Source organism: Phoca vitulina, unplaced genomic scaffold (genome assembly GCF_004348235.1).
Source record: "Phoca vitulina isolate PV1807 unplaced genomic scaffold, GSC_HSeal_1.0 scaffold33, whole genome shotgun sequence".
Taxonomy (NCBI): domain Eukaryota; kingdom Metazoa; phylum Chordata; class Mammalia; order Carnivora; family Phocidae; genus Phoca; species Phoca vitulina.
The window spans coordinates 7,668,287-7,694,059 of NW_022589736.1; the positions used below are offsets into that span (position 1 = coordinate 7,668,287).

A 25,773-nucleotide genomic window follows, 5' to 3' on the forward strand; every position below is an offset into this window, starting at 1 on the left:
TGTCCAGAGCTATTCCGCTAGTGTTTATCCTTCCTGCTTTAAAGCGATCCTTTTGGTTCAGTTTGTTAATGCAAACTGCACTGTGTTTTCTGTTGTTGTGTTGAATAGGAGTATTGTAATGACAGAGTTACAAGCAAAGAAGATAGCTAAGGGGTAAGGGATCTTTATTTACCAGAATGGAGATTGACACCCTCGAAAAACTGCTCATCAGTCATACTACAAGAGATCATAATTTACTCTTTCCTCATGGGAGAGTTCCAGATGACAGTGTATTTGTAGTTTGTTTGAAAGCTGGTGTTTAAAATAAGTTATTCTTTGCTTTAAAAAAACTATCTTTTAATCTTACTGAAAAACACTTAAAACTGAGTCCTTTATTCTCTAGTACTGCATTTCTGTATTAGGTGATGCTAGTTAGCAAACAGGCTGCATTTTCAGGTCTTTGCATTGTCACTGGTCCAGCCACTTTTCTTCCCAAAAGTCAATTAAAAAAAAAAAAAAAAGACTGTGCAGTTAAAGGTTTGAAGCTCTCATTTGTGTGTATATTTAAAGAAAAATTCCTATTTTGGGCTGTTGTAAGTCTGCCTAAAAAGAGAGGGATTTGCTTGATTTCTACCCTGTGATATTCTTAAAGATTAAAAGATTCAAAAGAACAAACTGACATTGATTCTTGTCCACTCTGTTCTTCACCATAAGTGATGTGAAAAAAGAGTCTATTTGACTCTTGATTTTTCTTTTTGTCATTTCAGATAATGGGGGGTAAAGCCAAACAAGACCCATCAGATAAACTAGAGACTTCTAATCTTGGAAGTACCCAAACTAATGGACCTTCTATTCCCGGTGAAGATAAAACCTTTGAGCCACTTGATAGCACAAGAGTGACTTACAGTGATACTGTCACACAAACCACATTCAGCAAGACTTATGATGGGCTCAGCGATCAGTCGGTGACTTGTCAGAAGTCCGTGTACAGCACCCTGGAAAGCAAAGTTGATATTTTTCATGCAGCAGTGCAAACAAAAACCAGTGCTTTACAGGGCCTCATCCAGCAGAGCAGCCCCATGAGCAAAGAATGTCAGCCTTCATTGGAGAGTAAGGATGATACAGAGTATGTGATGATTAATCTGGAACCAGTTACGTTCACTTTTGAAAAAAACACCTATGTACCAATACAGACAGAAGTTGCAAATAGAAGCGATGAACCTACAACTTTTAATACGGAGTTGATTAAGCAAGTGTCACCTGCTCCGAGTCTTAGACATCCTGTGTCATTTGAAAAGGCACAAACACAAGGCCTTAGGGATGTTCCCTCTCCAGCAATGTCCAAACAAAAAGGCACTAAGTACCTTTGTGCCTCCTCAGTAAGTAGAGAGACACTTGCAAAAGAAATGTGTTCGTGTTCACTACAGAAAGAGATTCCTGCTCCAGGCTTATCACCACCATCTGATAATTCGAGGGTAGCCGAGGCGTTGTCATTAGTTAAAAGTTCTAATTATTCGTCACCCAGGGAAGAAATGAAACTCTCTCAAGAATTTTTCCTGCAGACTCAGAGTCTCTTTGGCATATCTTCGGAAGAAATCGTAGAGCCATCCCAGGTTGAAGAAGTGGTCTCGGCATCTGCCTCCGCCACTTTGGGAAGAACTACCTCTCGTAACTGCATTCCGCCAACGGGCGATACGGCAGGTAGCTCCTCGGAACCAGTGAGTGACAGGAGTGCTCTAAAGAGTGAAAATAGGAATTTTGAACCCTTTGATTCAGCTTTTACCAAGCAAACCAGCCTCTCTGTGAGTAGAGAGGAGGCCAGCCTGGAGTTCTCCGAGGACGATTCTGACATTGACCTCACTCTCACAATATCGCCACCCACCAGCCCCAGAGAAGAGATGCCCGCGGGGGGACTAGAGCTGAGGCAGGAGGCCCCCGTGTCGAATCTGGAACTTCAGGACACGACTGAAGAGGTAATCGGGCCAGAAGAGGTGACTCTCCTAGAAAACCCAGAAGTGGATTCTGCTGATTTTACATCCGTGTTCCCTACAGTGCCAGAGAAATCGTTAGAAAGTAAGAAGAGAAAAGGTGATAATTTACAAACAGTTACCCTAATACTTTCTAAAGAAACTTGCGCCCTTGAGATTGCAGAGGAAGTGAACGTTACCTCAGACTTTCCCTTTGCCTCTTTAATTGAAGAAGTGTCACCAGCTTCCAGTCCTGACCCCCAGGATCCAGTTGAAGCAGCACAGCCATCTCAGGCCTTGTCTCTGTGTAGTTTACAACTGGCCGATACACAGCGGGAGAGAAATGCCAGATTCTCCCGGATCGAGTCAGTAGATTCGGCCTTCACGGAGAAAGGAAATTCTTTTGTTGGTCCTATCCATCCAGTGGGACAAGATAACCTAACTGGAGTCCAGCAAATGCAGCTTTCTGTTGAAATGCCGCTAGTAGGAAGTAAGCATCCAGAAAGAAAAGATGGCCATTTGACCCTTCCTGGTAAAGTAACTGAGGAAATTGTCCCAGGGGAGCACGGTGAGGGTGAGGGTTTCTCTTTCTCAGAAGAGGTGCCATGCTGTGATACAAAGCTGGGACAGCCTGCCCCGGCTGCCAAACATGGAGAGGACATCAAGCTTTCTCTAGAAAAGTTGGTGACATCGGGAAATCCACTGCAGCCAGTTAGCATACAGAACAGGAATTTAAGTCCTCTTGTCTTGGAGACTGGTGAGCCTCCATTTAGTCCTAGAAAGATGACTGAAAATAAGTTTTTGGCAGACACATTTGTTTCTACAACTGCTCCAAGTGGTATAGTGAATGTGTCACTAAAACAGCAGACCAGCCCTAAAAGTATTAAAAATCTCTTTAGCAGTGATGTGAAGACAGATGGAGGCGTTTACGCGCAAGCTCAGTCCTTGAGCTCTGGCTCAGTTGGCGGAGCTGATACACGGACACACAGACACTCAGAGATCCCCAAACTTGCTTTTCCCTCAGATGGTGCTGCCTTACCCCACTGTCCCAGACCCACGAACACAGAAACCGGGTTCCAGACACAGGAAATCTCAGTAGTCAGAATGGCCAGTTTGCTGAAGAATGGTGACGCTGAGGCCAAATTCCATGAAGAAATCACAGATCTAGGAGGTGTTGACTCCCAGTCAAGCACCACATCTCCAAGAGGCAAACAAAAAATAATTCATGTGCTGCAAGATAGGGCAGTGTGTGAAACAAAAGATCTGCTGAACGCTGGGCTTTTCCCCATGTGTGTACCTGGGGATTCATACCATAAAACAGCCATCACCGGTGAAAATACCAGTAGAGAGCCCTGTGCTTCCGTTGTTCCCCAGACTTGTGCCCCTCTTGTTTGTGGAGTCTCTGAAGAGCAGACAGCAAATAAGGGCTCTGGTGAGGGGCTCAGAGCCAAGGAGGACTCGGGGACCGTGGGTGGAGACATGGATGTCAGTGTGAATTCTGACATCCATTATGAGCCGCTTTCTGGAGAGTCCGATCAAGACTGTTGCGGGGACTGTAGAAATCCCAAATCAGAGGTAGAGGGTTCCTGCACTTTGAGGTATAGTCAAACCAAGAAAGAAGAAGATGCTTCAAAAGATGATTATGACTCTTTCCTGAGCCTAAATAACAGTGATAATGAAGAGTGGGGCTACTCTGCCCACGCCCCAGGGCTGGAGACGGGCATTGCTCCCAGACACTGGCTCGTTGGATTCAAGAAAGAAGACAGGTGTGTGCCATCTTATATCCAGATCCGAGACCTCCGTGGCATCCCCAGGACTTATGCTAATTTCACCATAACTAAAGAGCTCACAGATACCACAAGAACTTTGCACAGCCTGAAGAGGCACCCCAATTTCACTGCAAAATGTGGCTTGCTCAGCTCCTGGACAAATACCTGGCAGGTGGCAGATGACCTCACCCAGAACACTTTAGATCTGGAGTATCTGCGTTTTGCACATAAGCTAAAACAAATTGTAAAGAAGGGCGATTCTCGGCATTCTGCCTCCTCCACCAATGTCTTTCCAAAGGAGCCTCCTCTAATTGGTGCTGGAGCCTTCCCTCTGACAAAAGTGTCCGAGTCCCCGGCTCTGCACCTTGCATCCCGCAGCAGAAGCCCCCTTGTGGTAACAGTGGTGCACTCAGGCTCCTGGCAGCAGGGCCCGCGCAGGACAGGCCACGCGCTTGGCAGTTTGGACAGTTCTTCCTTTTGGAAGGAGAGCTGTGGTCACAGTAGAAATCATCTTGCAAATTCTGGAAGAAATCAGACTGTTTCATTCCACCTCAACAAACTGAAATACAACACTACTTTAAAAGAATCCCGGAACGATATTTCACTTATTCTCAATGAATACGCTGAATTCAACAAGGTGATGAAGAATAGCAGCCCGGTCGTTTTCCCAGAAAAAGAGTCCACCGTGGCTTCTGGAGAAGCCGCCTCTCGAGAGCTGTATTCCTCTTTCCCACGGGCAGCCTCCTATGAAGACATGATCACAGACCTGTGCACCAGTTTGCACGTCAAACTGAAGAGTGTGGTCCAAGAGGCCTGTAAGAGCCCCTTCCTGTTCTACGTCCTGGAGACCGAAGACCAGTCATTCTTTGTGAGAACAAAGGTACAGTGCCAGCTTCCCCTTCGAGCTTGCATGGTTCCAGTAGCCGTCTGACTTTGTCTTAGAGCTCGTACATTTAGCGTTCATGGCTTTAGAGAGAAATCATGACAGGAAGTGGCCTTTGAGTCTGACAGCGCCGTCTGTCTGCATATAAGTGTTCCGCTGCGGAAATCCCAGACCCATCATTGGTCCCGTGTCATGTGTCACCTCTGCGTGTCGTGTCTATTTCCATCAGTCTGGAGTAGTTCCTCTGTCGTGTGTTATCTTTGGTGACCTTGACAGTATTGAAGGATGTACGCCAGTTATGTGAGAGTTTCCTTCAGTTTATGTGCATCTCCTGTTTCCTCATGATTTATGCATTTTAGATGAAAATACCCACATGCGATGTTCTCCTCTTAGTGCACCACGTCAACTTGTCCCACTCCTGTGTATTAATTTCTTTCCCATGAAGATGGTTTCTGCCAGGTTCCTCCACCTCCAATGTAAAGTTAATAAATGTGCTGTAATTATTAATGAGTGGGGAGGGAGAATAGGCTATATAAAAATATCCTATTCCGCATCAGACTTTCACCCACCCAAGTGAATATTCATTGACAGTTGCCTGAAGCAGCTACTAATATGATTGATCCTTGGGGGGCGGGGGACGGGGCGGGGGTTTCAATTCCATCCTTTCTTGTACGTTTATTAGTGGGCGTTCTGCTGCAGGGTAGAGCTTTCCCTTCTCCTGCATATGCTTATTTATACCCCATGGGCCCACATTCCATATAATTTTACTCAGAGTTACCATCCAGTCCCTCATCATTTTTTGTTCATTCTAAGTGTACTCCTTAACCCCCATCTCCCTCCCCTTTTCCCTCCAGTGACTAGCAGTGTGTTCTCTGTAGTTCAGAGTCTGTTTCCTGGTTTCTCTCTCTCTCTTTTTTCCTTTGTTTTGTTTCTTAAACTCCACATATGAGTGAGATCCTGTGGTCTTTGTCCTTCTCTGACATTTCACTCAGCATGGCTCCATCCACGTCGTTGAAAATGGCAAGATTTCATTCTTTTTTATGGCTGAGTAATATTCCGGTGTGTGTGTGTGTGTGTGTGTGTGTGTGTGTGTGTGTGTGTGTACACGTACGTACATACATGTGTACACATACATCTTCTTTATCCATTCATCAGTCAGTGGATGCTTGGGCTGCTTCCATAATTTGGCTATTATAGATAATGCTGCAATAAACATAGGGGTGCATGTACCCCTTTGAATTAGTGTTTTTGTATTCTTTGAGTAGATACCCAGTAGTGGGATTGCTGGATCGTAGGGTAGTTCTATTTTTAACTTCCTAAGGAACCGCAATACTGTTTGCAAAGTGGCTGCACCAGCTTGCATTCCCACCAACAGTGCACAGGGTTCCTTTTTCTCCACATCCTTGCCAGCACTTGTTTCTTGTGGGGGTTTTTTAAAGTTTTTTTTTGTTGTTGTTATTTAATTAATCTCCAACACCCTATGTGGGGTTCAAACTCACAACCCCAAGATCAAGAATTGCACAATCCTCCAACTGAGCCAGCCAGGCGCTCCTCTTGTGTTGTTGAGTTTAGCCATTCTGACAGGTGCAAGGTGATATCTCATTGTAGTTTTGATTTGCATTTCCCTGATGATCAGTGATGTTGAGCATCTTTTCATGTATCTGTTGGCCATGTGTATGTCTTTGGAGAAATGGCTGTTCATACCTTCTGCCTATTTTGTAATTGGGTTATTTGTTTTTTGGGGTATTGAGTTTGATGAGTTCTTTATATATTTTGGATACTAACCCTTTATCAGAGATGTCATTTGCAAATATCTTCTCCCATTCAGTAGGTTGCCTTTTAGTTTTGTTGATTGTTTCCTTCATTGTGCAGAAGCTTTTAATTTTGATGTTGTCCCAATAGTTCATGTTTGCTTTTGTTCCCCTTGCCTCAGGAGACATGTCTAGTAAGAAGTTAAGGCCGATGTGAAAGAGGTTACTGCCTGTGCTTTGTGCTAGGATTTTTATGGTTTCAAAAGGTCTCACATTTAGGTCTTTCATGCACTTTGATTTTGTTTTTGTGTGTGGTGTAAGAAAGTGGTCCAGTTTCGTTCTTCTGCATATGGATGTCCAGTCTTCCCAAACCATTTGCTGAAGAGTCTTTTTCCCATTAGATATTCTTTTCTGTTTTGCCGAAGATTGATTATGTAGTTGTGGGTTTATTTCTGGGTTTTCTCTTCTATTCTTTGTTCTATGTGTCTGTTTTTGTGCCAGTACTATGTTGTTTTAGTCATTCCTGTTTTGTAATATAACTTGAAATCTGGAAATGTGATGCCTCCGGTTTTGTTTTTCCTTTTCAAGATTGCTTTGGCTGTTCAGGGTCTCTTGTGGTTCCATAGATTCTTTGTTGTAGTTCTATGAAAAATGCTGTTGGTATTTTGATAGGGATTGAATGAAATGTGTAGATTGCTTTGGGTCGTATGGGCATTTCAGCAATATTTGTCTTGGTCCTTCATTACTTATGGTAATGCTCAGATTGTTCCAGACCCAGCCAGTGGGAGTCCTTCTGACAAGACCCTATAATTGTTTGGATTCTTATGCTTTCTTCCTTTGTGGTACAACTCCATGTTCCAGATTTATCGCCTATATTCCTTGAACCAGCCTTGAAGTCTGCCATTTCTCTAAGGAGCACTGATTCTTTTAAGGGAAGAATAGCATTTGGAGTCAGTATCTGGGCATTGGGTGAACTCCATGCCACTGGGTGTCACTGCCTCTCGGCCCTCCCAGCGGAGCCAGGAAGTCTGGGGATGTGTCTATAAAACTGGAGTGGGTGCACACGCATCCCCAGGTCCAGTCCAGCACCAGGAGGCTTGTCCTTTGCCAGAGGAGCAGCGCTCCCCCCCACCCCGTGTGTCAGAAAGCCAGCTCCCATCATCCTAGATGCCTCCGCCAGCCTGAGGAATTCCCACTCCTGGCCTACATCTCAGCCCTCGCCCAGCCCCCTCTTCACGGCCTGGGGCACCGACCCAGAGCTGGTCCCCAAACACACCGCCTCCCTCAACCCTCTACACTCGCAGCAGGAGCCGGTTCAAAGGAGGCAGTCCTTAATATACGTTGGAGAGTCCCAGCGTGTAAGGGGAGGGGAAATGTTGCCTTTCCGTCACGATCCTTCCAGCTAATGGGACAAGCAAAGCACTGATAAAAGCACACAAATCAGCGTCAGGTCAACAGGCCATGTAGCGGCGCGGGTGTTTGGACCTTGTTTTGAGGGCAGCGGGCCTCGTCAGGAAGGTCAGGACCTTTTTCTTAAGGAAGCGATGCTGGCCTCTTGTGCAAGGTGTGCACGGCTAGACTAATACGTGTGTCGGTTCTCAGCGTTCGCCTAGATTTGTTTCAGAGTTCGCTTATGTCAACACTTCCGAGAAGGCCAGAGTATCTGTCATGTGATAAGTGTCACTTGGCAAAGCCACTAATGTTGAATTACTAACAGTGAACATGGGAAGGGGTTTGTGGCCGCCGTCGTGGCAGAGCATGGTGGCGGAAGCCAGGTCTGCGAGTGAGGCCTCGGGGTGGGCGGGCAGCCGGGAGCATGCGGCGGGGGGCGCGGGGAGCCCGTCTGGAGGTGTGGACAAGGGACAGGACCCCTGAGGCCTGAGGCCTAGCCTGAGGTAGCGGGGAGGCCCTGAACACTACTTCTAAAAGATAAATAACATCGTGTTTGTGTTTGAGAGCAAACTCTTGGGCTACAGGGTGGGGAATGGACTGGAAACGTGATGGCCAACAGGCTGGCGTCAAACATATATTCTTCTCTAAGATCGCTGATGGCTCCTATTTTGTACCCTTTACATAGGATTTTAGATTATTTAAAGTAACAGATTTTTATTCCCCATCAAGGATCCTTTGGTTTTCCAAGGTTTTCATAAACGGTTGCCAGGTCTGTCCCCCCAGCCGTGCCACCGTCATCTTTGGTCCAGTTTCCATGCCGCTTTGGTAAGCAGTGGAGTTGGAAAAAATTAAGCATTTTTTTAGGTGCTTGGCCTCCAAAAGTGACCTAAAAATGAATTTTTTTTTTTTTTTTAACCTTGGAAGTTAATTTTGTTTGGCTGATTACATATACTGTACCTTGACCGGTACTGAAATAAGTCCGGGGTCGATGCAGTAGCATCAAAGCCACAGTGAGCAAAATACCCTCTTTCTCTTTGCTTCCATCTTCTCAGAATCAACTGCGCCAATCACAGCCTTGGCGGTGCGCGGGGGATGCGGGTTTATGTGCAGGAGGGAGAGCGAAGTAGCGGCGCTCAGTCCCTCGCAGCTGGAGAACCCGGAGATACCGCGCGGCATCCAGGAGCACATCTGGTGTCTCATGATCCTTATTTATCATGTGGCCACTGTTTACGACAGAAAATAACAAATTTTGTGCAAAGATAAAACTAATCTTCAAGTGAGAAGGTGAACACGGTATAAAATCAGCTTCAGAATAAAGTACCATCAAGATAATCTAGAGCAAAATGTTTTCAAAACCTCAGAAAGCTACCCCGGACAAGCTTTCTGTCCTGGAGAGTCCTGAGGCATTCGGGAGAGATGGGACGTCAGGCCCCGTTTCTCTGTAAGATGAGGAAGCTCTGGGAGGTCCTTCATCCCTGCGGAAATTCAGAGTGTGCAACAGAAAAGCCCGGACCCCACGGCATGTGGCGACAGTGTTGAACGTCTCAGAAAATGTGTTCATTCAAGTGGTTTATTAGTAAATTAAGTCAGAGCTAAAGATTTATATTTAAATGTTTTAGTGGGCTCGTTAAAAGAGTTCTTCTCTGGAGGTGTTTCTTTGAAGATACGTTGCCGTGCATTTTGAATGAAGAATTGAAATAAGATTTGAGTTGTTTTGAGATCCAGGGGAGGTGGACACTGTACTTTTTTTTTTTTTTTTAAAGATTTTATTTATTTATTTGAGAGAGAGAGAATGAGAGACAGAGAGCATGAGAGGGAGGAGGGTCAGAGGGAGAAGCAGACTCCCTGCCGAGCAGGGAGCCCGATGTGGGACTCGATCCCAGGACTCCAGGATCATGACCTGAGCCAAAGGCAGTTGCTTAACCAACTGAGCCACCCAGGCGCCCTGGACACTGTACTTTTACAAAGGAAATAGCAAGTACTGGTCAGACATGGTGTTGCTGGTGCAAGGAGGAACATCAAGGTGTGCGCTGGAAACCTCCAGAACCCTTCAGACAGAAGCAGGGTCCGCATCACGAAGGGGGGCGGAGCGAAGGAATGTCTTCTCGTGACGCACTGCGGCGGCCGGTCGGGCCTGTGACAGGTGGGCCTGTCCTGTGGGCAGCGCAGGGCCGACCGGCCGCCTCTCTCTGCCGCGCCTGGGGCTCGCTCCGCAGCTCTCGTGACACTCCACGGGACGCGCAGGTATCATCTCCAAAAGTTCTAGATACATTTTGACTGGAGGTGGCATTTTTAGAGGGAGTATCTGCATCCCGAAGGTAACTGCCTCAGATTGGGTGAGAGTCCTGTGTCTGTGCTTTAGTCTGCTGTTGGCCACTGTATGGACATAAAGCATTGGTTATAAAGTGCTTTGCCTTCGAAACAAACCTCTAAGTCCCGTTGTTCGCGACGCCCCGGAGCCATCAGTTTGAGCTGCGAAAGCTCATTCAGAAGTAGGACCGCCTACCGCTGATGGTGCCTGGTCCAGTAGTTCAGGGACTGGGATGCGCTTCTTGCTGTGCTTAGTGGATTGGGAGTCATTCTGGGCAGACGCCCTTTCTGTAGTAATGGTTATTTCGAAATCTTCCAGAGCGTCCTGAGGAAAGGAGGCCATACGGAAATTGACCTGCAGCATTTCTGTCAAGCCTTTCACAGAGAGAATGACACGCTGCTAGTCGTCATCAGAAATGAAGATATAGCATCGCACCTGCATCAAGTACGTCTACTCCTCTGTTTCTTATCAAGAAAGGTGTCCCGGGCATTTTCGGGGGTGTCCCCAGGGGGTGTCCCGCAGGCAGCGCACTTAGCGAGGCATTCGTGGGGCACGAGCCACGAACGGGGGGAGAGGGGGCCTATGGGGACATTCCCTCAGCCGAGATCGAAACCTGCATCTCTTAATGCCTGACAGTAGTAAATCTTGTTTTAAAAGGACTTGTGAAAGTTCCCTTGAGTCTTTGTTTTGCTATTTCTGTTGAATAAAAGGAGTTGCCTGCCCCACTGGGCCGGGCTGCAGGGCTGCCGACGGGCGGGGCGGGGGCGGAGCCGGAGGTGAACGGCCGGGTGAGCCTGTCGCCTGCTTCACCACATTACGGGCCCCCACAGCTGAGTGGTGCTCTCCCCTCGCCACGGTCTCCAGCCTGTGCAGTTTCAGAGACCACTTTGTAACGGACGAGTGCTGAGGAGTTTGTGGCGTGTGTGATGAACGGAGTCTGTGTTCCTTATGAGAAACGCTGGGGGGCTTTTGATAGGCGTTGCAGAATTCCCAGTCACCAAGGTTAAGTGTATTTTCTGCTTCCCTGAATCCTGAAACCCTTGGATAAAAGTGATCCCACCAACCTCTCTTCCCCGGGGATCCTTTTGTGTTCACTAGATTCCCTCTTTGCTGAAGCTGAAGCACTTCCCCAGCGTCCTCTTCGCTGGAGTGGACGGCCCCGAAGACGTGCTGGAGTACACCTACCAAGAGCTATTTCAGACGGGAGGCTTTGTGGTCTCGGATGACAAGATCCTAGAAACCGTAACTTTAGGTCAGTCTTCTCTTTTCCTTCCTTGTTTCTGTCTTTGAAATCTAGTCAAATCCATTTCTCTTTACCCAGTGACCCAAATACTACTACATCGAAAAGAAATTAAGTCAAATATCAACCACCACCTTTTGAGACCTTTGTTTTTGCAATTTTTCTGTGGATTGCTGTCGTTCTCGTTTCCAGGGCATGTGCCCTGGGCCTCCCGGGTGTCACCTGGTTATCTTCAGCACCCACCCCGCTTCTCCGTTCCTTGTCTCCCACACTTGCCCAGCAGCCCTCTCTTCTGTGTCTCTTGTCATCACCCCTGCCATCTTGATGATGTTCTGGAAATCAGAAACATAGCTCTTAAAAGTCTTCTTAATTATGTGCGGAACACTCCTAATTCCCTTCTCTCTGGGCAGTGATTAGACGGAGAAGGATATTAGAACAGCGCTGGGCGGGAACTAAGGAGCAGAAACTGCCCCCGCTGATGTCACATTAGAGCTAACTGTAGACGCCACTCGTGGCTCAGAAAAGGGGGGATACCCCCACAAGCATGAGTTCTGTGTGGAGACTGGAGTTGAGAGGAGTTGCAAGCTAGACCAGTGTTTTCTTGTCACCACTGAACTTCCCGCTTGTCGACTGCATGTGACAGGTGTCGGGGGGGGGGGGGGGGGAAGGGGGAGCGGGCCTGGGGGGGGCAGCGGGCGGGAGACAGGGCGCGCCAGCGTCTGCCTCCCCACGAGTCACAGTTCCCGGCCTCCGACTAGACCTTCTTTTCTGTCTGTAGCTCAGCTGAAGGACATGGTCAGGGCCCTGCAGAAGCTGAACGGAAACGGGAGGTGGAAATGGCTGCTTCACTACAGGGAAAACAAAAGGCTAAGAGAAAATGTCAGGTGAGGCCTCGGGGCGCAGGGGGGCGCGGCTGCAGGTGCATGGCTGGGTTCTGAGGTTCTGGCGGTGGCTGGCACAGGGAAGGCAGGTGGGCTGGAACCACCACTGCTAGTTTGAGGCCCAGATTCTGAGTAGCACTCGAGGCTGATGGAAGTGAGTTGCAGGAGTCCCGAAATGTCCGTTTAGTGAAGTTCAGGCTCTACCGCCATGAACTGCGGGCTTGGGCTTGCGGCACCGGGGTATCCGCACCCGTATCCGCACCCGTATTCATGTGTTTGTTCGGGTATCAAGTTATCACAGTTACAAGGATGGAAACATTGAGACCAGAATGCTTTACCCCTCAACAGCAGACTATAAATAGGCAAGCGGACTATAAATAGGCAACGTACAGTTCGGATTTTCCAAAGTATTTTTTTTAATTGATTCCCTGGCTGAAGGGCCCCGGGGTGTGTGGGTGCCCCCGGCTGCGGTGAGGCCGGGACGGCAGGGGACACGGTGTGGAGCCGCGAGGAGACTCAAGAAGCCTCCCCGCCCCCGCCGCCTCCTACAGAGGAGACAGTAAAGACCCACTTTTATGATGTGGAAGTTGAAGCATGGGGACGACAGACCTGATCCAGGTCAGACAAGGAGTTGTGACGCTGGGCTTCAAGCCCAGAATGTTCACCTCTAACATGACTGCTCTCTCCTGTCTCACCGCACTGCTGTCTCCAAGGACAAGCGTAGGCCTGAGCATGCGATCTTGAAAGGGAAGTGGCCAAGAGCACAGGTCCGGGAGAGGCTGTACCTAGAACTAGTGCAGGAGGAAAAGTGAGCCAAGAGGTCTGAGTGGACCCCGGAGCTGACGCTGTCAAGTCCGGGAGGGATTTCCCTGGGGCGGGTGGGAGGATGCAGAGGACGGCAGAAGCCAACTGGGAGTTCCTGAGGAGGTGGCTAGCCAGCACTTTAGAGGAAAGGTTCAGGTTCAGAGTAATTAAAGCTCTGAGGTACCACAGCACACCTATAAAACTGGCAAGTATCCATTAATTTCACATTCAGAGGATTTGGGGTAAACAAATAGGTATACCACTGCTGGCCCTGTAATAGGCCCTTCAGATGGTACCAGTCTCCTGTTTGAGAGCAGGTGTAGTGGGAACTCGTCCGAACATTCATACCCTGTGGCCTCTGGAGACACTTATCTGAAACTAAAAAAAACCCCTAGCTTTCAAAAACTGCTGTTTCTACAAAGAGGTTTATAGCAGTGGGTGGTTATCAGTAACTACAAAACCAGCCTCAGAGCCATCTTTAGGCAAATATGACATCATATGGATTCCATACATATATAATTTTTTAAAACATATGCACAATAAGGAATATACGTATAAAAGCATGCAGTGTGATGCCAGTCACATAAATCTGTGTACAAAGGGGAAAGCCTGGAAGGAAATGCAGCCCCATGACCTGGACAGTGCTTGCCCCTGGAGACGTGGGGGCCTGGAGGAGTTTGCTTTCCTCCAGCAGGCGGGAGAGAGGCTGATAGGATGGGAGAGCAGGTGGAGAGACGCTGACAGGTTAAACATCTTCCACTAAAGTTGGAAGAAAAAAGATAGGCAGTTACAAGAGTCTAAGGGAGGTCATGGGGCACCCGGGTGGCTCAGTTGGTTAAACGTCATTCTCGAACTCAGCTCTGGTCGTGATCTCAGGGTCATGAGATTGAGCCCCACGTCGGGGTCCGCGCTGAACACAGGATCTGCTGAAGTTTCTCCCTCCCGCTGCCCCTCGCGCCGGTGCACGTGTGCACACTCTCTCTCTCAAAAGAAATCTTAAGATTTTAAGGGAGGGGAGAAATGACAATTACGTAGCAGCGGGAATTTCCTTAATGAAGTTGTTGATCTGACTAAAAAGCGTGGGGACTGTAGAACGGGGTTTGGAAGCCTTGCTGTAGGATAAAGCACGTAGCTAGAGGCCCACTAGAAATGACCAAAGCCTGGCCAAGCAGCGTTGTTACATGAACTTGTCGATGTCCCTCTTGCTTGGAACGAGGCCTGGACTCTGTAAAAACCTGTATTGACAGAGGGAGTCAGCAAGCGTGTAATGTTTTGAGGGAATGGGATGGGAGGACAGTGACGTCTAGAAGGCCAAGTGTGTCATGGGAAAGAACAGAGAAGGGAAAAGGCATCTCAGGAGTTCTGAATGTTTTAACAAAAGAGGTCCAACTGTTAAGTATTGTGAAGGCAAGAAGCGTAGGAATAAAACAGCTAAAAATTAAGATACAGTGAAAAGTAAACCTGCAAATTTATACTGAATCTAAATTTGGTTCACATTTCCGTCTCTATTCCAGAGTGGATTCAGTTGCACATAAGAAGAACTTAATACTGAAATCCTATCAGAGTGCAGATCTCATCGACCTGCTTCCTTATCACCAGTGTGACTCTCGAGCACCATCAAAAGCAGAACATTTAAAATGTCTGCTAAACCTGCAAATTCAGCACATCCACGCCAGGTTTGCGGTCTTCCTAACAGGTAACCCACAGCCTTCATTCTGGTTACTCTAGAAACGTCCAGGTGCAGACATCGGATGCCGGAGATCTGTGCGCATGTCCACCCGGTGTTTGCCTGCCGTGTCTCATAAACACACGGAAGGCCCAGGGCACGGGGTCTCGTGGGTTCGGTCTAGCAAGCCATCCCCTGATGCGCTTCTGTTCATCACCGCCTACACGTACTTAAAGTGTTTCAGGTGAACGTTAACCTAGCTTTTTAAAACTCTGTAAGCAAGGACTAGTTGTCACTGGTGTTCAGCATCCCCAGCCCCACTCCTGGGGGCTGCTCCCAAAGCTCCACACCTTTCCTCCCTGGAACCTCTCCTCCCATCCTTGGATTAAGCAGTTCCATTGAAGTTTGTTGTGTTGTTGTTTTTTTTAATAAAAGGGGTTCTGATGCTTTAAAAGTATACATCAATGAATTTTTCACCAAAAAGCTTTTTTTTCTTCTTTTTACAGAAAAGCCCACTGTCTCCAGAGAAGTCTTTGAAAATAGTGGCATCCTTGTTACAGATGTAAATAACTTCATTGAAAATATACCAAAAATAGCAGCTCCGTTTAAGAGTAGCTATTGGTAAGGACACTTTCCAGAACTCTCCTGTGTGAACGGGACGGGACAGATACTAACATTTGTATTTGTGTCCGGGAGGAAACCAGTTGTTGGCAAACTCTGTTCTTTACCTTCTACATCATGCTGTAAATTTTAAATCTGTACTAGGGGTGGAATTGCTGTTGGTTTGGCCTAAGTGGGAATTTCTGAAGGATCCACCTACTTCAGAGTAACCCATTTCATCTGAATGACACCAGTTGTCACCTGCAGGTCATCTTGCTCCCAGGACAGAAGATGCATAGAAGTCCCCGTTCGACAGCCTCCTGTTTCTAAAACATTTCTTGGTGGTTCTGTTTAAAGATGAAATTATTAATTTTGTGTTTCTCCAGGTGATCAGCTGGCCTAGACGGTGATGCCACCACCACCAATTCCTAGTTTCCTTTTACTCTGAAAACTTTTTAGATAAAACAACAGTTCTCTTATTTGAAAAATCGATGTTCTACAACTTGAGAGTTTTCCTTCATTTCTTTACACTTTGCTATAAAATCTTGGCCTTCATTCACAGTGGGACGTGAGCTGTCCACTAGCTTTGGGTTGCAGTGTTCAATATTATTGTTTTAAATTATTTTCATTTTATACAGAGAGCCTTCAACGCTGTTAAGCTCAATGTTAAAAAGATTTTTACGAACACATTTACTTAGTTGTAGCAAAAATAAGTCTATTTTAACGGATAGCTTTGTTTTTGCATGTTCCTGTCTGAAAGGCGTTCTGTAGTGCATGTTACAGTCGGTCGGAAAGGCTTTACCACCCTCGTGAAAGCTAGGATCCTATGTGGTTTGTTTGCTGTTATTCTGGCAACACTACAGTAAGTTCTTTGTTACAGATTTATAAACTGTCAGTTTCCACTTAGTTTTTGTAAATACTACACTACAAAATCAACCCTCTGAGGAAGAAAATCATTTATTTATGGTATTAGAAATAATTTCTACCATAATCTTTAAACTCAAAACCAAGCAAAAAATGTTTGTAGATACATAGTATCTATTTGGAACAAGTTTTTGTAACTAATTTGTTTCATTTTTTTTAAATAAAGACAACTGAAAAATCAACTTTCTGGGATTCCTTTATAGCAAGATTTGAATTTGTGGGAATGTTATGGCAGTTTTTAGGCCATCTGATGGAAATGACTTTGCTTCCACGTCCGTCACTGGCCCCACCACCCTGCCCCGTGCTTGGCCTCCCGAGGCAGGGCGCACCGAGCCAGGGCGGACAGGCTTGCACAAGCCTTCCGGCACCTCTCTCCTTGCTACCCGAACAGTCCTGACGTGACATGGTCTCTGGCTTGGAAGCCCGGGCTTCCCGAGAGGACGGTGGCTGCGCGGGGCACGCTGACTCGGAAATGAAATGACTGACGAGTGACTGAGCTCCGGCTGCTCGCTAATCTTTCAGATCGTGCCTCAGGTCTAACCCCCCAACCCCCCGAAGAGCCCTCCCACGACCCACAAGGTTCACTCTGTGTCCACAGCCGCTTTTCTAGAACCGCTTTTACACGTAACCAAGCCACGGAGTAGCGCACCGTCCACTCCTCCAGGCCGCCCTCGCCATCCCCGTTCCCCACTGGCCTGGCACCTGAGTATTACAGGTGTTCAATATGCACCTTAAGTGAAGATTCTGAAAAGCTCCTGATACTCTATGTATTTCTAGCCCAGTGTGCACCTCTGCCCGCATCACTAGCTGACGAAGAATTAATTAGGGGAAGGAAAGGCTTGCTAGGATTTTAGATCCTCTCACCACGTAGACAGAGCAGTGGTTTCTCAACTAGGGTCGCTCTGTGCCTCAGGAGAGGTGTCAAGAACATCACGTGGGGGCTACTCACAGCGAAGCCAGATGACAGGGATGTTTGGATCCGTCCAGATTGGGATGGAGCACACCCTTCTACGCGGCGTCCGTAAGCTGCACGGGAGGGAGGGAGCGAGCTGCTGCGCCGGCGCCAGGACGACACGCACGCCTTCGTAACACCAGGACACAAACAGACCAATCGAGAAGGAACTGGTTTCCAGAGTCTGGCTTTATTTTGCAGTACAGAAATCATGTGGAGCCATTTGAGACATACATCACTGAAGTGCAGGCTCTGTCAAATCAATACTGCGTCGCAGCTTGGTCCAGTCAAGAAGCCACACCTGGGGTACAAAAGAAGCTTCTACGTTTACCTGCTTTACCACAGGTTTCTTTCCCCCTTGCTCTCATCAATTTTATCAGGTTAGAACACCGCACACAGGCTTCCTCCAAAATGACTCTCAGGTCTGCAGTTGGGTTAGAACTGTAGGCCCACGGAACCCCAACGTGTGGCTGTGTTCCGTGGGCATAGTCGTAACAGCTGACAGGACACACGAAATGTCCCAAGTCATGGAATATTCGGTTGGAATCTCAACGCCAAGGGGAGAGACAGCACGCGAATGGTGCTGCTCCGGCCGCGGAGGCGACGCTGATTAAAAGATACAAATACTGTATCGGGTGCTCCGTATCAGGACCACAGGATTTTCTTAAAACTGATCCTTCACTGGGGAAAAAAAGCCAGTATCGGTTACATTGAACAGAATGTGGTGACCTGCCTGTTGTGAAGAGCCGCTCCACGGAAACGAGTTACTACATGATAGGAGAGAGGGGAGGAGTAGTTACTGGGACAGTGCTCTGCAATCTCCGTTTGGATTGCGAAGCAGGCCTTACGATAGTGACTGCACACAGTACGCGGCATTCGCCAGAGTTAAGTCTGTCCTAACAAGACGCGCGCGCGCACTGCGGTTAGTCTTCCCCGTAGATGTCGTTCTTCTTGCGCTTCATTTCCTCAAAGTCAAACTCGGACCCGGTCATCCTCTTGTAGATGTCTTTGATGTCGTCACAGGTGGTCTCAAAGTGAGTGGTAGCATCGTATGTGCGGGAAATAAAGATCTGGAATGAAATCACAAAGATATGAGGCGGGACGTCTCCCAACGACGCCTGCACCCCATGCCCTCCCGGGACCGCCGCGCTCACCTGGCTTTCTGTTCCCAGGTCTTTTGGTACGAGGAGGTCACTGATGCTAACAAATCTGGAGGGAAAGAATGAAGTCAGCAGGTGAGCTGACCCCAAGGCCACACTCACAGCTTTGCTGCAGTTCCAAGCCCTCAGCGTGAGACGGGCGGGCACGATGCCCGCACGGCCAGCTCCCAGCGCTCACCCCGCCACGAAGTCAGACCTCATCTTGCCTTTGAGCTCATCTACATGAACACATCACTCACTTCTGTTCAATTGGTTCCAAAAGCTCCAAAGCTGGTCTGATTTCTTTCTCCGGCTCCTTGGTCTCCACAGTGGTGCTGACTATGGCGATGTACTTTCCCTGTGCGGCCACGTTGTGCGCGGAGGAGATCATGCAGACGTAGATATCTGCGAACGAGGAGTGTCATCTCACTGCCCAGGCTCACGAACCTTCCACCCAGATGGCATCGAGGTGTGACTTAAAATCACTGGCAATAGACCCAGTCTTCTAAGCTTCAGTTCTAAATGGAGGCAGCCTAGGTCCTGCGTAAAGCATGCCCGAGTCCAGTGACTTATAGCCTACGGAGACTATGGTCTCTGTAGCCGGGAGCTGCTGGACGGGCACATGTCCTTTCCCAGCTCTGGGAGCGCCACCCAGACACTGGGCAAACCTAACTGCTCTAGGGTCCTCTTGCTCTCCAAGCCCAGCATTTAGAAAGGCTTTCCAACAGCTAAGAAAGGATTTATGAAGTACCAAGTTTCTCATTTATTACAGTAACAAAACTGCCAATCAGCAGTTCTTCAGTTAGTGTAAGAAACCCCTACGATCCCATGGGTTCTACCTGTCTACATGCCACTCAGAAAGTGCATCATTTCCAATAGGGAAGGTCATTACTGAGCTCCTTTACTCTTTTGAGGCTTTCATCAACCCTGCGATCTGCTTGGGACCCCTTGCAGCCCCTCTGCTGCAGTCCTAATCTTCCGTGATTCCGGTGTCTTACATGGAAAAATAAACACAGACAGCTGTTTAAAAGCGGATAACCCCTTTTAAGTTGAATTTTCAATAAATAAAAGATTTAGGCTTCTACCTGAAAGGATGGTGGGAAAAGGTGGGGGGGGATGAAAATAACTTAACACAAAGAGATTAGGAATTACAATTTTAGAAGTCAGTCCTGACCCTAACCATAGAAAGCTGTTTTCTAGCACACTGCTAAAATCAAATGTAAGTATGAACTTGACAAATAACGACATAAAAGCACTGTCACTGGCTCAAAACCACAGCGGGTCACCTAGTAAGCATGAAACCCCTGCAGGCTATAACATTCGATCCAGGAGACACCGTGACCACTCAGCTAGTCCAGCCTCTCAATTCCTCTTTCTAGAACGAGAGAATAGAGGTCCAAAGTGGGGGACTAGCAGGAGGGCGAGGCAGGGCTCTAGGACTGTGTGCCTTTCAAGGTGAGGATTTAGGATCTCTCTGAGCTAAATCCCTCACATCTCGTTTCCCATAGGTAACCTAAAGTTTCTTCACTATAACAGAGCAAACAAAATTAAAAATTTGGGATGAAACAAGCAAATTCTAACCAAATTCCACAAACATGTGCTGATCTTCAAAACCCACCTGACTTCCGATTGACCTGGTTCTGGGGAATGATGATCTGGCAGGAGTTGGCATCATTGGTGTTCTTGATGGGGTGGCTGAGGATGCAGATAACTCTGATCACCTGGCCTACTTTTTCTACCCGGTCTTTGACGTAGCTGGGATCACAGATGAGCTGCTTACAGCGAGCAACCTGTACCAAAACATTTAAGTCCCGTAACAATCCTGTCCACAAAGTTTTTCGATAGAATACTGATGCCATTGTCCCTTTAATATCATCTGTTACCTTCATAAGGTTAACTGTAAGTTATTATTGAACTACAGATAAAATTAGTTTTGCCAACAATCCCAACAAATTCTCCTGGAAAAGACCCATGAATTTTAAGTCCTATTCAAGTATTTGGGAACCTGGTGCAGTGTTTAGAAGTTACATGTTTTAGAATCGGGCAGACAGGTTTCAAATCCTGGCCGTACCCAGCGTCAAACGGTCGTTGCTAGGATTAAATGAAATACTGTATTTAAGGGCTGTCATATGTGACTGTGCCCGGTAAGAAGTGAATGTTCTGTGATCTGAGAGGAAGAAGCCGTGGGAAACAAAAATGAGAGGACACGAGACGACACTGCACTGAAAAGGACTCTGAGGTACGGATGAACTCCTCCCCGTTTGTCCCTAATCCCTAAAACCCATTCTGCTAGAAGCACAAGGCAGATACGAGGATCTACAGTAATAAAAGTTCGTTCAGATGGCCAACCAGCAGGTGTAGGTTATATGGACCTAACCCATGGAATGCCATCAGGAACACCAAATATTTTTCTATCCTTAGCTTTTGAGCAGTTCTACCTATCTGTAAGAGTTGTTATTTCATAAATAGGAATGAGCTGATTGGCAGACCCACAGCATCAGCCTCACCTGAGAGCTCACAAGGAAATGCAGACCTACTGATTCTGAATAAACACGTTAACAAGGTTAACATAGACATATATTCAACTCGAATTTGAGACACACTACTTGAAACCACCTAGCGAGCTCCACAGCTAAAACCCAAATTAAATAATAAAATGCTCAGTATTCCCCAAACCCAAATTCAACCAATAAATTAAAAATGGTATAAATACAGCTAAATTTAAATGAAAATTCAGGAGACAGGCACCAACCTACACTACGTAAACACAGAACACGCACCACTAAGACTTCATCCATAATATGTATCTCGGTCTTAAGCAATAATCAACAAGTAGTAAGATTTTTTTTTAAATGAAGCACAGCATCTTTAGCTAGTCCTTAGTCATTACGAATACCAACTTGCCATAAACAAACCATATAATCTGAAATCCAGCATCAATGCCCAAACCACATTACATGAGGCAACATTTTCTTCACAAGAACGTATTATTTTTAAATTGTAAAAGCTACTTACCTCTCCTTCAGATTTCACACCAATCACTTTTCCATTCTGCACAATGATTTCTTCAATGGGTTTATTGAGCATGTAGGTACCACCATAAATAGCACTTAGCCTGAAAAAATTTTTGAGATGACAAGAATTTATAATTGTGTCAACTACTAAAGTCTTTCTTAGATCTTGAGCTACAGGCAATGTATATTTGCTCAATTTCCTTCTAGAAGGAGTTAGTTTAAAAGTCATTAAAGCTACAATGATAAAGAGAGTCAAAACCATGAAACGAAGTCTCACATTCACAGTTCTGAATAGCAAGTCCAAAAAAGGCACGGACAAGTGATAGGCGAACAGCTTATGCCGGTCTAATCCTCCTGCATATAAATAAAACTGAACTACAAAAATAAATAAATAATAAAAATACCTAATCCGGAGGCTCTGCAGAGTGACTAAGAGCAGACACTGGAGAAGAGACTTGAAGGAACGAGTGAGCTGTGTGTGCGGCTTCTACGGCTCGCCCCCTGAAGGAACCACTTCCCTAGTCCTTGTAACAGGAGCCCCTCGAACAGAAGCAGCAAGCCCGCAGTCTTGCTGATTCAAGGAGCCAGAGGACAGAATTTGGGGCTGTCGAAGGAGATGAAAACGGGGGGGGGGGGGGATGCTGCAAAAAGGGGAGCCACCAAATCTATAAAATCTCTTCAAATCTTTAACGAGCTCCAGGAAGGGCTCGTACCCGAGAGAGATTCCAAGCAATCCACCAAAAAGCAAGAGATAAAGGGGGCCAGGAGCTGAGCAGAGGTTAGAGCCGAGGGCCTTAGGGACAAACGGGTCCGAAACTGCTGCGTTACACAGCCCGGTACACACCTTGAGCTTTCCCTGGAAGCCCCTGGAGTGTCTCACCTCACCGGACCAGGAATAAGGATTCAGCCAAAACAAAAACTGCCCTCCCTAAAGGGTAAAGTCAAACCTCCAAAAGTTCCAGGTGAGTGGCCAATGACTTAACTGCCGACTCCAACAAAAATCACCCCCCAGAGAAAGAACCCAGCATCTCTACAATGTACCAAAAACGTGTCCTGTATACAGTCAAATATTACTAGGCATGCAAAGAAACAAGAAATGTGATTCAAAGTAAAGATTCGGGAAAAGCAATCAATACAAACAGGTACCCCGATTACCGATGTTATAAATCACAGGGATATTTGAGGACAGACATCCTCATTCAAACACAGATGTTCAAGAACATATTATTATAAATATATTCAGTGGGGTCAAAATGAGTAAACCATCTCAAAAAAACTGTATTTAAAAAACTGGAAGTTCTACATGTAGAAAGTACAGTACCAGAAAAAAAAAGTTAAAACTCACGGAACGGGATTAGAGCCTTTTGGGAATAGAAAAAGGAGTCCGTGAACTTGAAGACAAATCAATAGGCATTATCCAATATAGAAGCATGGAGAAACCAAAAGACAAAAAAAAGTGAAAAGAGCCTCAGTGTCTATGGAATAATACCCAGCATCCAACATGCACAGAATTGTCCCAGAGGGAGGACAGAGAAAATGGGATGAAACATCTGAAGAGGATAATGATTTTAAAATTCCCAATTTGACATAAACAATTAACTTACACATCCAAGCAGTTCAGTGAAGCCCAAGCAAAACCACACAGAGGCAAATCCTAGTGAGACTGCCCAAAACCAAAGAGAATCTTGAAAGCAGCCAGAGGGCAAAAAAAAAAAAGAGCCACTCCGCACGCGGGGACGGCTATGACTGACTGCATGCCGGCTCACTTCTCCTCGGAAACAAAGCAGACACAAGGGAGGGGACAGCAGCTGGAAAGCGCTGCATGAAAACATCTCAAGCCAACAAAAGTCCTTTAAAAACGAAGCTGACAGAACCCGTCACCAGCAGACCCAGAACTACAAGAACGCCACGGGAGAGCTGAAGAGAAATGTCACCAGATAGAAACAAGGATTTATAAGAAAGAAGAGCAACAAACACGGTACCGTGGGAAAATGGTTACTTTTCCTTCTCTGTTCTCTTCAGTTCACTGAACTGATTGTTCAGTGCAGAATTATAACACTGCACTGTGGAGCTGATTAAAGTACATAGATGTAAAACAGGCAACAGCACAAAGGAGAATGAGAAATGTAAAGAAAATGTTGCAGAGTGCTGCTTATATATGTAAAGTATTTAGCACAATATTAACTCCAAAGAAATTGATAAAGGATGCATACTATAATTTGCAGAGCACTAAAAAATTAAAAATAGAAAGGCATGGCTACAAAGCCACTAGAGGAATTAGTCTGGAATCGTAAAAAATATTTGATAAATCCGAAAAGAGAAAAGAGGAACAGAAGGTGAAGAGAAACGGGGTGGGGGGGGTTGGGGGGACAAACAACATGACAACAGATCTAATCCCAACCGTATCAATAATTATACTAAATCTGTATGAGCTAAACAGTCCCATTAAAGGCCAAGGTTGTCACACTGGATAAAAAAGCAAAATTCAACCATATGCTGTCTACAAAAGACTCACTTAAATATAAAAACAAGAGTAAAAGTAAAAATAAAAGCATGGAAAAAAATACAAAAGAGTAAGCAAGCTGGTAAGGTTGTACTTACTATCAAACAAAGAAAGTGGAAAGGAGTATCACCTGGTAAAAGAGCTTTAAATGTATGAAGTACACACTGACAGGGCTAAACTGAGAAACTGGTAACTCCACGGTGGAAGATGCTCCCTCAGTAACAGAACTGGAAAAAGAATCTGTACGAACACACACATGAACAACTCTATCAGCCCCCTTTACAGAGCGCTGCACCCAACACATGCAGGATGTATGTTCTCTGCAAGGGCATAGTCAGTCACTAAAACAGACCCTTGATTTGACCATAAACTATGGGGCCCCTGGGTGGCTCAGTTGGTTAAGTTTCTGACTCTTGATTTCGGCTCAGGTCGTGATCTCAGGGTCCTGAGATTGAGCCCTGCGGAGGGCTCCACACTCAGTGGGGAGTCTGCCTGAGTCCCCTCTACCCCTCTCTGCCCCTCCCCCCACCTTTGTGTGCATTCTCTAAAATAATCTTTAAAAAAAAATATTTGACCATAAATTATGCCTTAATTTCAAAGATTAAAATCTTGCAAGTTTGTTCTCTGATCATGGAATCAAATCAGATATCAGTAACAATAGGATATTTAGGAACATCTCCAAATGTTTAGCAATTAAACACTACACCTTCAAAAAACCAAAGGATTAAAGAAGAAAAAAAAAAAAAAACCCAGAAGAGACAGGGTACCATAGTGAATGATACGTATTTAGAGAGAAATTTTAAACCTTTTAAGTCCCATGTTAGACACAGAAAGTAAAATCAATAATCTGTTTCACCTTTAGAAACCTAGAAGGGGCGCCTGGGTGGCTCAGTCGCTAAGCGTCTGCCTTCAGCTCAGGTCATGATCCTGGAGTCCCAGGATCAAGTCCCGCATCGGGCTCCCTGCTCAGCGGGAAGCCTGCTTCTCCCTCTCCCACTCCCCCTGCTTGTGTTCCCTCTCTTTCTGTCAAATGGATAAATAAAATCTTTTAAAAAAAAAAGAAAAAAGAAAGAAACCTAGAAGAAAATTAAACCCATGTAGGAAGAAGAAATTAAGAACAAAATCAATAAAATAGAAAATAAGCTACAGAGTAAATAAAACTAAGAATTTGGTACTTTGAAAAGATTGATAAAATTGATAAAATCCTACCAAAAAATGAGAAAATATGAATGACCAATCACAACAATGAAGGTAGGAGCTTCACTACAGATCCTAGACACTGAAAGGATAATAAAAAAAAAATATTACGGGGTGCCTGGGTGGCTCAGTCAGTTAAGTGTCTGCCTTCAGCTCAGGGGTCGTTATGATCCAGGGGTCCTAGGATCAAGTCCCATGTCGGGCTCCTTGCTCGGTGGGGAGGAGTCTGCTTCTCCCTCTGCCCCCCGCCCCTGCCTGTGTGCTCTTGCTCTCAAATAAAATCTTTTAAAATATATATATATATATTATGGACAACTTGATTATCAGAAAATTCAAGAACCTATGTGAAATGGTCAAATTTCTTATAAAACACAACAGATGAAATAAATGGGACACCTGAGTAGCCTGATTTCTAATTCATGTGTGTGTACACACACTCGTGCACGCAAATTACATCCAACAATAAAATAAAAGGAAAATACATCATGAATAAGTGTTGTTTACCCTGGGAATACAAGGCCAGTTTAATATCCAAAAATCAATCTATAGTTCACCATAGCAGTAGCATAAAGAAGAAAATCTGCATTATTAATGTCAACACCCATTCATAAGAAAACTCCCAGCAAGCCAAGAATAAGAAGGAATTCATTCCAACAAAGCCATCTACAAAAACTCTATTAAAAAACGTTTAGTAATAAAGAATGTCCATGCTCAACAGCAAACAACTTTACAATAAAACTGAGACAGTTTCATTAACAGCAACATCTGAATAACATAAAATGCTTGTGAATAAATGTGAAC

The 25,773-nt window shown here is 45.9% G+C and overlaps 2 protein-coding genes across 9 annotated transcripts in view; one reads left to right on the forward strand and one right to left on the reverse strand.

Moving 5' to 3' along the window:
• Nucleotides 1–16,349, forward strand: part of TASOR2 (transcription activation suppressor family member 2) — a 76,407-nt gene extending 60,058 nt beyond the window's left edge. For 7 of the 8 annotated variants that reach the window (XM_032426068.1, XM_032426071.1, XM_032426074.1 and 4 more), the window contains 6 exons: nt 747–4,595; nt 10,371–10,496; nt 11,151–11,304; nt 12,071–12,176; nt 14,492–14,673; nt 15,150–16,349. In XM_032426068.1, coding sequence (XP_032281959.1) covers nt 747–4,595; nt 10,371–10,496; nt 11,151–11,304; nt 12,071–12,176; nt 14,492–14,673; nt 15,150–15,268 — 4,536 coding nt within the window. In that variant the 3' untranslated portion in view covers nt 15,269–16,349. The remainder of the gene's footprint in view (nt 1–746; nt 4,596–10,370; nt 10,497–11,150; nt 11,305–12,070; nt 12,177–14,491; nt 14,674–15,149) is intronic. The other variant, XM_032426067.1, reaches the window with a different exon arrangement.
• A 941-nt stretch (nt 16,350–17,290) lies between these two features.
• Nucleotides 17,291–25,773, reverse strand: part of GDI2 (GDP dissociation inhibitor 2) — a 31,038-nt gene continuing 22,555 nt past the window's right edge. The window contains exons 7-11 of the mRNA XM_032426075.1: nt 21,274–21,373; nt 19,877–20,048; nt 18,519–18,663; nt 18,274–18,328; nt 17,291–18,189 (exon numbers count right to left, since the gene is read on the reverse strand). Of these exons, the coding sequence (XP_032281966.1) occupies nt 18,043–18,189; nt 18,274–18,328; nt 18,519–18,663; nt 19,877–20,048; nt 21,274–21,373 (619 nt within the window). The 3' untranslated portion in view covers nt 17,291–18,042. The remainder of the gene's footprint in view (nt 18,190–18,273; nt 18,329–18,518; nt 18,664–19,876; nt 20,049–21,273; nt 21,374–25,773) is intronic.